This window comes from Nematolebias whitei, chromosome 7 (assembly GCF_014905685.2).
Source record: "Nematolebias whitei isolate Nwh7 chromosome 7, NemWhi1, whole genome shotgun sequence".
Classification (NCBI taxonomy): Eukaryota; Metazoa; Chordata; class Actinopteri; order Cyprinodontiformes; family Rivulidae; genus Nematolebias; species Nematolebias whitei.
In genome coordinates this window covers 7,635,689-7,645,494 of record NC_056504.1, presented here as the reverse complement: position 1 = coordinate 7,645,494, position 9,806 = coordinate 7,635,689, and the positions used below count along the sequence as shown (strand labels likewise).

General features: G+C 41.1%; 1 protein-coding gene across 1 annotated transcript; it reads right to left on the bottom strand.

Annotated features, from left to right (window-relative positions):
• Positions 1-911: 911 nt before the first annotated feature.
• Positions 912-9,657, bottom strand: r3hcc1 (R3H domain and coiled-coil containing 1). Its single transcript, XM_037679210.1, has 8 exons — positions 9,567-9,657; positions 9,160-9,287; positions 5,141-5,278; positions 4,389-4,983; positions 4,112-4,287; positions 1,374-1,444; positions 1,198-1,293; positions 912-1,117 (listed from the first exon to the last, which is right to left on the bottom strand). Exons 2-8 carry the CDS (start codon positions 9,201-9,203, stop codon positions 1,008-1,010), a joined length of 1,230 nt encoding a protein of 409 aa, XP_037535138.1. The 5' UTR covers positions 9,204-9,287; positions 9,567-9,657; the 3' UTR covers positions 912-1,007.
• Positions 9,658-9,806: the final 149 nt, after the last annotated feature.

The following is a 9,806-nucleotide window of genomic DNA, read 5'->3' as shown; positions in this document are numbered from 1 at the left end:
TCGTGTTTGACAACCACTAGAGAGCTGTGTGCTTACTGTCGAGTCCAGGACTCAACCGGTACAAACTACAGCTCAATAGATGAACTGCTTGCCAAATGTTCGTTTTTTTTTATATACAAAGTTAGTTCTGTTTGTGTCTTTGTTGTCGATGAAACCTGGTGCTTAAAATAAGGATTGTAGCCAAATGAGTTATTCAGCAACAAGTGCTTTAAAACACAAAGTTGTTTGGAGAGTGAAGACCAAAAATAGGACATGGCCATACTCCTGAATAGATGTGATGACTCTGGATGGATGAAAATATGAAAATAGTCTTTGTTAAATTTGGTGCTAGAGCTGGTCAGTTTTGTCCTGAATGTGTCTCTTCACACAGCTGGATACAAATGGTTTATATATTCACTGCAATGTGTGTCCACTTTATTATAAGGAACTGAAAATAAGGTTTCTATTTTTCTGGCTGAGCCTCCAAGTGACTGCCTGCAACAGCTGCTTGGATCTGGTTCTTTTGAGTGTGTTCCCAAAGTTTATTGTGGAAATGTATTTATTATTTTTGTCGTGCGTTGTCACCTTCGGTCTGTACATCCCATCTGGACCAGTGTCGTCGTCTGAGTTTTGTTAAGTTATTACCATCAGGGACTGCGACGGCGTTGTGGGAGTGCTGCAACAGCCACACGTGGATGTAAAAAGACCTCCTCGTAGGTTTGTAAATTAGTTTGGATGAAGCAATTTAAGTTTAATTGCTTTTATTTTGGATGCTGAGGTGAATGTGGACAAGAATTGTGTTTTTAAATAAAATATGATCAAAGCAGACTTGTGTCTTTAATGCTTCATGATGATGATATACTGTATTTACTGTTAGTTATGAACAAAATCACTGATCAACACAAAGATGGAGCCTTACAGCTGATCATTTAATCAGTCTGCTAACACGTATTTAGGATATTAGCAGCAGCTCCGTGTTCACTGTGGGAACCTAAAACGTTTCCTTTGCTCAGCAGCAGTATTTACAGTCAGTATCGCTGCAGTCTGCCTCGCCCCTGTATGCCTAAAGCTCTGGTCACCATCCGCTTGGCTACAGCACAGTCTGTCCTGGGTCGCTCCTTCACTGGCTGGATGAATTCTTTAGGGAAACAAAACAAAATAACATAAAGACACTTTCAACCACATGGTGCAGATCTCGATCAGAGCTCCAACTCCCACCTGCACATCTGATGGCCTTGCTTTTGGCTTTTTTACTCCCTTTGGAGAGCGCTCGTGTCTTCAGCAGCGGGTGGCAGATGGAGAGAGCATGAAGAGCTAAAAACAAACGCTGTTTTTTAGTCATCGTCCAGTTTTTAACCTCCGACACGACTTCATGTTTACACTGAAGCTCTCACCTGCTGCCTCCGTGGAGAAAACCCCGAGTGCGTGTGTGTCGTCCACCCACTTGATCTTCATCCCACCATCACTGAGATGCAAAAAATGAGCTTATGGTGATTGTTTTTTTGTTTTTTTTTGTAATTTAAGAACAAGAATATATACTTTAAAATAAGATATCTCAACCACACTTCTAAATATTTAGGTGTGGTTGAGATATCTGGGTGTCTGAAGTCAAACAGGCCCTTTGCTTTGGACTCCCTGGGTTTATGAGTTAACTTTATTGTTGCAACTTTTCTTTTAACAGCAGATTATTAGCAGACATCCATTTCTTATTCTTCAAAAAGATGAGCCAAACATTACCTATCTGTATTTTGACATTTTAAAACACACATCAACTAGAAAATCTGACTTAAATAAATAGAAAATCTAATAGCGTGTTCATCACTGAGCCAGTTTTTGTTGAATTAAGAGAAACTGGCATGACGATAAAAAGTCACAGAAACAATAGTTCTTAAAGTTAGTCTGAAAATAAAAACGGCACAGATGCAATAGAAGGGTTAAGATGTGATTTTGAGTTGTGCTTAAACAGACGGAAGTTGTGACTTTATTTCTGTATTTGTATCAATGTGGTGTTTGTTTAACTTGGACCAGTTCGAAGTTTAACTTTTGACAAGACTGTGTCAGAAAGGACCTTTGGTGCCCATCTATAGCCAAAGATAAATACGTATTTAGAGGTTTTTTTGTAATAGTTTTCTGTGTGCAAGTCTGTTACATGTACAGGTCCTTCTAAAAAAATTAGCATATTGTGATAAAGGTCATTATTTTCCATAATGTAATGATAAAAATGAAACTTTCATATATTTCAGATTCATTGCAGACCAACTGAAATATTTCAGGTCTTTAATTGTTTTAATACTGATGATTATGGCATACAGCTCATGAAAACCCAACATGCCTGTCCCAAAAAATTAGCATATTTCATCCCACCAATGAAAGACAAGTGTTTTTAATACAAAAAACTCCAACCTTCAAATAATCATGTTCAGTTATGCACTCAATACTTGGTCGGGAATCCTTTTGCATGAATGACTGCTTCAATGCGGCGTGGCATGGAGGCAATCAGCCTGTGGCACTGCTGAGGTGTTATGGAGGCCCAGGATGCTTCGATAGCGGCCTTAAGCTCATCCAGAGTGTTGGGTCTTGCGTCTCTCAACTTTCTCTCCACAATATCCCACAGGTTCTCTATGGGGTTCAGGTCAGGAGAGTTGGCAGGCCAATTGAGCACAGTAATACCATGGTCAGTAAACCATTTACCAGTGGTTTTGGCACTGTGAGCAGGTGCCAGGTCGTGCTGAAAAATGAAATCTTCATCTCCATAAAGCTTTTCAGCAGATGGAAGCATGAAGTGCTCCAAAATCTCCTGATAGCTAGCTGCATTGACCCTGCCCTTGATAAAACACAGTGGACCAACACCAGCAGATGACATGACACACCAGTGACTGTGGAAACTTGACACTGGACCTCAAGCAATGTGAATTCTGTGTCTCCTCTCTTCCTCCAGACTCTGGGACCTTGATTTCCAAAGGAAATGCAAAATGTACTGTAATCAGAGAACATAACTTTGGACCACTCAGCAGCAGTCCCAGGCGAGATGCTTCTGACGCAGTCTCTTGTTCAAAAGGGGCTTGACCTGGGGAATGCGGCACCTGTAGTCCATTTCCTGCACACGCCTGTGCACGGTGGCTCTGGATGTTTCTACTCCAGACTCAGTCCACTGCTTCCGCAGGTCCCCCAAGGTCTGGAATCGGCCCTTCTCCACAATCCTCCTCAGGGTAAAGTCACCTGTTCTCGTTGTGCAGCGTTTTCTGCCACACTTTTCCCTTCCCACAGACTTCCCACTGAGGTGCCTTGATACAGCACTCTGGGAACAGCCTATTCGTTCAGCAATTTCTTTCTGTGTCTTACCCTCTTGCTTGAGGGTGTCAATGATGGCCTTCTGGACAGCAGTCAGGTCGGCAGTCTTACCCATGATTGCGGTTTTGAGTAATGAACAAGGCTGGGAGTTTTTAAAAGCCTCAGGAATCTTTTGCAGGTGTTTAGAGTTACTTCGTTGATTCAGATGGTTAGGTTAATAGCTTGTTTAGAGAATCTTTTCATGATATGCTAATTTTTTGGGACAGGCATTTTGGGTTTTCATGAGCTGTATGCCATAATCATCAGTATTAAAACAATTAAAGACCTGAAATATTTCAGTTGGTGTGCAATGAATCTGAAAAATATATGAAAGTTTCATTTTTATCATTACATTATGGAAAATAATGACCTTTATCACAATATGCTAATTTTTTGAGAAGGACCTGTACAAAGAACAACTCTTTAACCTCCTAAGACCTGAACTCTTGCATATGTGGATCCTAGGAGGTTAACAAATATAAATAAATTCAGTTTTTTTTAATATATATAAACTCCATTATGTTTGGTATAGTCATTGTTAAAGGTGGTGTTTGAAAGGAAGCAAAAATAATATTGAAAGATTGTATAATCTTTGACCTTCCCATGCAGATCATAAGTCTCAACATACAGGTAGACTTTATTTGGAATAATGTTAAGTACACGTTAATGTTTTGTTTCAAACAACACATACACTGATGAAAATGTGTAAACCAACATTAGCGCGGAGCCCTTCTCTAAATATCGGAGCGGATTACTGAAGATTCGAACGCGGCGCTCGGTGAGCTGAGCTCTGGTCTCCTACCTGTAGTCTGTGAAAGCATCGAGGAGGTCGTTCGTCTTGAACAAAGCTGGAAAGTTGTAGATCTCGATCACGTGGCCCAAGTCATCAGAGTTGAGAGCAACGTTCTCATAGAGGGAGTAATCGCTGTGAACCTGTTTTATGGAGACACAGTCTGTTTCTTGGAGATGTGCTTTAATCTGAAAGGACAGCAAATTAAACGGCGTTACATGGAATGTGGAGAGATGAATATGCAGCGTCTATGAAGAATAAGCCAAAGACAAGAGCTCCTGTAACTTACCAGTTCAGAAACATCATCTGTGCTTGTGTCTTCCATCTGCACCTTGTCTGATGGACAAGTCTGGTCCTCACTCTCGTCTCCAGCCAAGCTCATCTCAGAAAAAAGGGACCGAGTCTCATTCCAGACAACAGCCTCACTTTCATGCAGACTCAGGGCCAACTCTTGTGTCTCGTCCTGAAAACAAGACCCTGAACTGTTTGCACAACTGTTTGTTTTATTCTCCACCACCTTGGCGCATGACTGCTGTGTTTTAAGTTCTGTGGTTTCAGGACAGGAACTGGAGTCCAGTGCACTGGAACTGGAGTCCAGTGCGCTGGAACTAGAGTCCAGTGCGCTGCTAAGTGAGTTACTGCTACAGTGAGCTGAACTTTGGGAGTCCTCGTTTGCTGTGGAGCTTTGAGAGTTTTGTAACGACCGTCTAACTCGAACAGCTCGGGGCACAAACAGGGCCTGGTCTGGCCTTTTAGGTGCCCGGCTTTGTGCTGGGACAGGAGCTTTAGACTGGATGCTGCCATCCACCTCCTCCTTTCTGCCCAGGGGCTCTTCAGAATAACTTCCGTTACCCTGAAAACCACCATCTTCATCCGACACACGCCTACAAGAAGACAAACAGAACGCTTTGCATGTAGTTCTGAACGGTCTCAGTTATAAGTCACACCCAAAACATTTTAAAAACATTACTAAGTTGTGTCATCCAATCTTCTTAGACATTTTTTTTTTAAAGCATAGGCCATAGATTTACGATTTATTACCTGAACTCAGAATGGCAGACCACTACCTGACGGCACCAACTTTCACCCACAGAGAAGGTGGAGAGCTCTGCCATGTCCTCCACAGTCCTGTGAACCAGGTACCGCAGTCTGCTGGGTAATGGGGGGAACAGCAGCACGCTGGACCGATAGAAAGGGACACACGGGGATACATGTTTATTGCCTGTTATTTCTAATAAAATGAGCCTTTGTGAAAGATGGTAAAAGTGTCTGGTTGTAAAATAAAAGCCACATATGAATAAATATAAATGACATTCAAATGTGACCGCAGTCATTTCCTTAAACATGAGTTTAAATCCTTCACAAACATCGTCTTTTGTAAAATACACATAAGGCTTTTGTTCAGCCGAACTGCATGAACAGCTGTACAAATAATCAGCACAATAACGGTGTCAGCTTTTTGAAATTACAGACTAAAAAACATTATAAATATTTGGATATTTGACAATGAGCTTACACAAACTTTAAAATAAAATTCTAACAAGGTTGAGTCCGGTCCTCTGAACGGATTCTTCTTTATTGAAACATTTCATCTTTTATGCAAAAGACTTCTTCAGACTGAAGAGCTGCAACTAACTCAGCCATTAGTATAACAGCAGGCGGCCATCGTGGCACTAACAATCGGCTGTTAGGCTGCTGGTCCTCCATCCATGTGAACAACTAGTTCTGGCTGTCACCAGCAAACTGGTTGATCCACTACGAGAAGGTGCTGCTTATAAGCTGGGGAGTGGTGGCACAGAGGTTAGAGAAGATGGGCCTGTGATCGGAAAGTCGCAGGTTCAACTCCTGGTACCGTCAACATCAAAATGTGGGTGGAAAAGGTGAAACACCCACACCTGCCTCCACCCTCATTTGCTCCACTCTGGGCCCCTGAACAAGGCCCTTAACCCCCATCATCAGCTCCCAAAACCAGGTCTCTCTTGAAAATGAGTTATTGTGACTCAATGAGACTACCTGTATAAATAAAGGGTAAATAAAAAGGAACATTATAATAAGACTGAATATTAAGTAAAAGCACTTTCGGGTAAAAGAAGAAACGTTTCAATAAAGAATAATCCAGTGGTGAAGTCTATTTTTTGTTAGTTTTACGTTGGACACCGCTGAAGCCAACAAGTGCGAATGTCCAACGTAAAACTAACTTTACCACGGTCGGTCTGTATACTGTGCTTAGAAACCACGGTTAGTACAATGTAATCATCAATTTATTTTGAATTTAAAGCATATTGGAACATTTCTAAATTCATCTGATGCTTATATTGGAATAAATGAACAACAAACTTTGTACAACAATTGGCTTTGTATTAAAAACATGTTTTAGAATTTATAAAACAGTATCAAAGTAAAACATGTTCAAGTATTAAGTAGTAAGTACAGAAGTAGGTTCATCCCAAAGATCCAGTCCCCCGGCACAAACAGAGTAATGTTGTGTATGTTGTTCAGTGTCAGGAGGGTGATCAGTCTTACATCAAGAAACTAAACAGCCACTGGCCAAAAGGATGGCCCAGCACAGAAGATCAACATCATCAGGCCAGGACTCTACGGTCTACACTCATCTCCAGGCCAGCGGTCACTCTGTCAGGGATGAAGATATTCACATCCTGGACAGAGAGGAACGATGGTTTGAGAGAGGAGTAAAGGAGGCCATCTTTGTGAAAAGAAATTGTCCATCATTAAACAGGGGTGGAGGCCTCCGGGTTCAACTGTCCCCCTCTTACAATGCTGTGATTGCTAGTATCACTCAGCCCTCTGTGAATAGTAAACAGCCATCAGTGTGCTAATGATCCATTGTTAGGCTGATGGTCCTTCTTGAGCATGTGATCAACTGGTTTTGGTTGTCAGCAGCAAACTGGTTGATCCACTCTGAGAAGGTGCTATTTAAGAGACTGAGCTGAAAACAGCACCTCAGACTGAGGAAGTCTCTCGGATGAGAGACGAAACGTTTCTAGATTTTTTTGTTTTGTTTTTTTTGAATGTCCAGAGGACCAGATTTAACTTTTTTTAGATATTAATTATACAATAATTTGCTGGATAAGCAAGTGGAATAAACAAGCACTGCATATATCGATAGATTGTTATGGAAGCGTTTAACTACCGTTTAACGTATCAATGACACGTGCCTCATGAGATGTCATGCATCATTAGGCACTTTTAAATGGGTATACTGATATTTTTTAGCTTTTCTACTGGGTATACTTCGTATACCCGCATATCACGTAGACTACACCACTGGAATAATCCGTCCAGAGGACAAGACTCAACCTTGTTCAATTTACCCACCAGAATTATTGAGCATGCAATGGATCAACACACACACACACACACATACACAGATAGATGTGTGTGTAACTAAGTGACAAAGTCGAAGCATGTTAGGTGTAATCAAGAGGTTGTTGAGAGCAAGTCAAAGCATTCAGTGAACACAAACAATAGTGTTAGTCTTTTAAAAGTTATACTAGAGAAAGTCTCCCATTAGTAAGTAAAATGAGAAAAAGAAATGCGCGACTACAAAAAATGGTCATATAAAAATAAGGAAAAAAAGTGTCCACAAAAATGGAAGTGATGGAGTAAAAACATGAAAAACAAATTGTGCTTCATCAACATATTAACTAAATGAGCAGTTTTTACATTTTCTAACTTTGAACTACCCTTTTATGTTGTTTTTGGTTTTATTTATTAAGGAATGACTTACAAAGCATATTGCAAATTTATTATAATCTGCTACCAATGTATAATAATCTCTACACTTTTAGTTCGGCATCGACAGCGCTCCAGTGGGGGGGGTACCGCAGGGGTCCATCCTCGGTCCCCTTCTCTTTTCTTTATACCTGCTGCCACTAGGTGCTATCTTCCGCAAACACGACATACCCTTTCATTTCTACGCCGATGATTGCCAAATTTACTTCCCCCTGAGGCACACGCTCTATTCAGCCTCTTCTTGATTGCCTGGCTGACATCCGGGACTGGATGGCTTTAAACTTCTTAAGCTTCAATGAGAAGAAGTCTGAAGTCATGCTGTTCCATCCCAGTGGCTCACTCATGAACCATGACATTGACTTTTTCTCTCTAGCCCCGCTAGAGAAACAAAAGGTCACTAATCTGGGGGTGATAATGGACCTGTCCTTAAAACTCAACAGTCACGTAAACATGATGGTCAAATCCTGTTTTTTTCAGCTGAGACGGCTGTCTAAGCTGAAGCCTATACTCTCCAAAAAGAACCTTGAGACAGTGCTCCACGCCTTCATAACATCTAGGCTTGATTATTGCAATTCACTTCTGTTTGGAATCAGTCAGTCCTCCATTGCTCGTCTACAACTGGTCCAAAATGCTGCAGCCCGATTTTTAACTGGTACAGGCTATAGAGAGCACATCACGCCAGTTTTGGCCTCCCTGCACTGGCTACCCATTCACCTTCGGATCCATTTCAAAATCCTCATGTATGTTTTCAAATCACTGAACAGTTCCGCCCCATCCTATCTCACTGATCTTCTGCAGCCATATGTCCCACCTCTGAGGTCAGCAGACCAGATGCTTCTCTCAGTCCCAGAAACCCGTCGTAAGCTCAGAGGTGACAGGGCTTTCTCTGTCGCAGGTCCACGACTGTGGAATGAGTTGCCACTGAGTGTCCGGCAGGCTCCCACACTCTCAGTCTTTAAGTCTCGCTTGAAGACCCACTTCTATTCGCTTGCCTTTAACACGGTGTGATTTGTTTTGGTCCCGTCTGTTCTCTACTCTGTTGGCCATTTTAGTTAGCTTCTGCTGCTATTTGTATCTGTATTTCTATTTTATGTTTTACTGTCCGCTGTGCATGTTTGTTTTCTTTTGTACAGCACTTTGGTTGGCCTTGTTGCTGTTTTAAGTGCTCTATAAATAAATTGGTATGGTATGGTATGGTACACTTTGACTTCTGCCAGAAACAGCAGATTAAAACATGTACAAAGACAGAAGCATTAATCCTCAAAACTACTTAAAGAAAACAGACTTATCAGCAAGTTATATTTGACCTCTTTGGGTTGTTTTCCTGTTGGTATGTTTCCAAATCATCCATGACATGATGCACGAATTGATTTTCTTCCCTCGGGAGGTAAATCCCATCGACACAAGGAAACGCCAGGGTGAAAAGAGACGAAGTCTGTTAACATAAAGGATGGAGTTATTATATAGAAAACTACATATAGTTGTAAAATTAGAGCATAAACACTGTGCCCCAAATGCAGAATAAATGCAATTCTTTTTAAAGTTATTTAACGAGCTAAATAAGTAAAATACTTTAATTAATTGGCAGAAAATAGGTGTTTTTATGAGCGCACCCTCGATAAAGTGAAAACTCCAGGAAAACAAAGCTAGCTTATTTTATTTTTTTGTTATGCGAGCATTAATTATCATTCTACAACTTCCTGCTGTAACTCACCTTTAAAGATAAAGAACAGTTTCGACTCGGCGAGAAGTTACCTTCGCAGGTGATTAAAATTAAATTTACAAGCAGGCGAGTGACCCGCTGACCTCCGGAAACAGTTTAACACATCCGGTTTGGTGCTTTCAGAATAAAAGCACCACAAACAAAAACACGTGAAACAAGTCGAAAATGCCACTTGCAGATAAAAGTCTTAATTCTGCAAGTCTCTTTAAATGTTTACATATTCTTGATGTA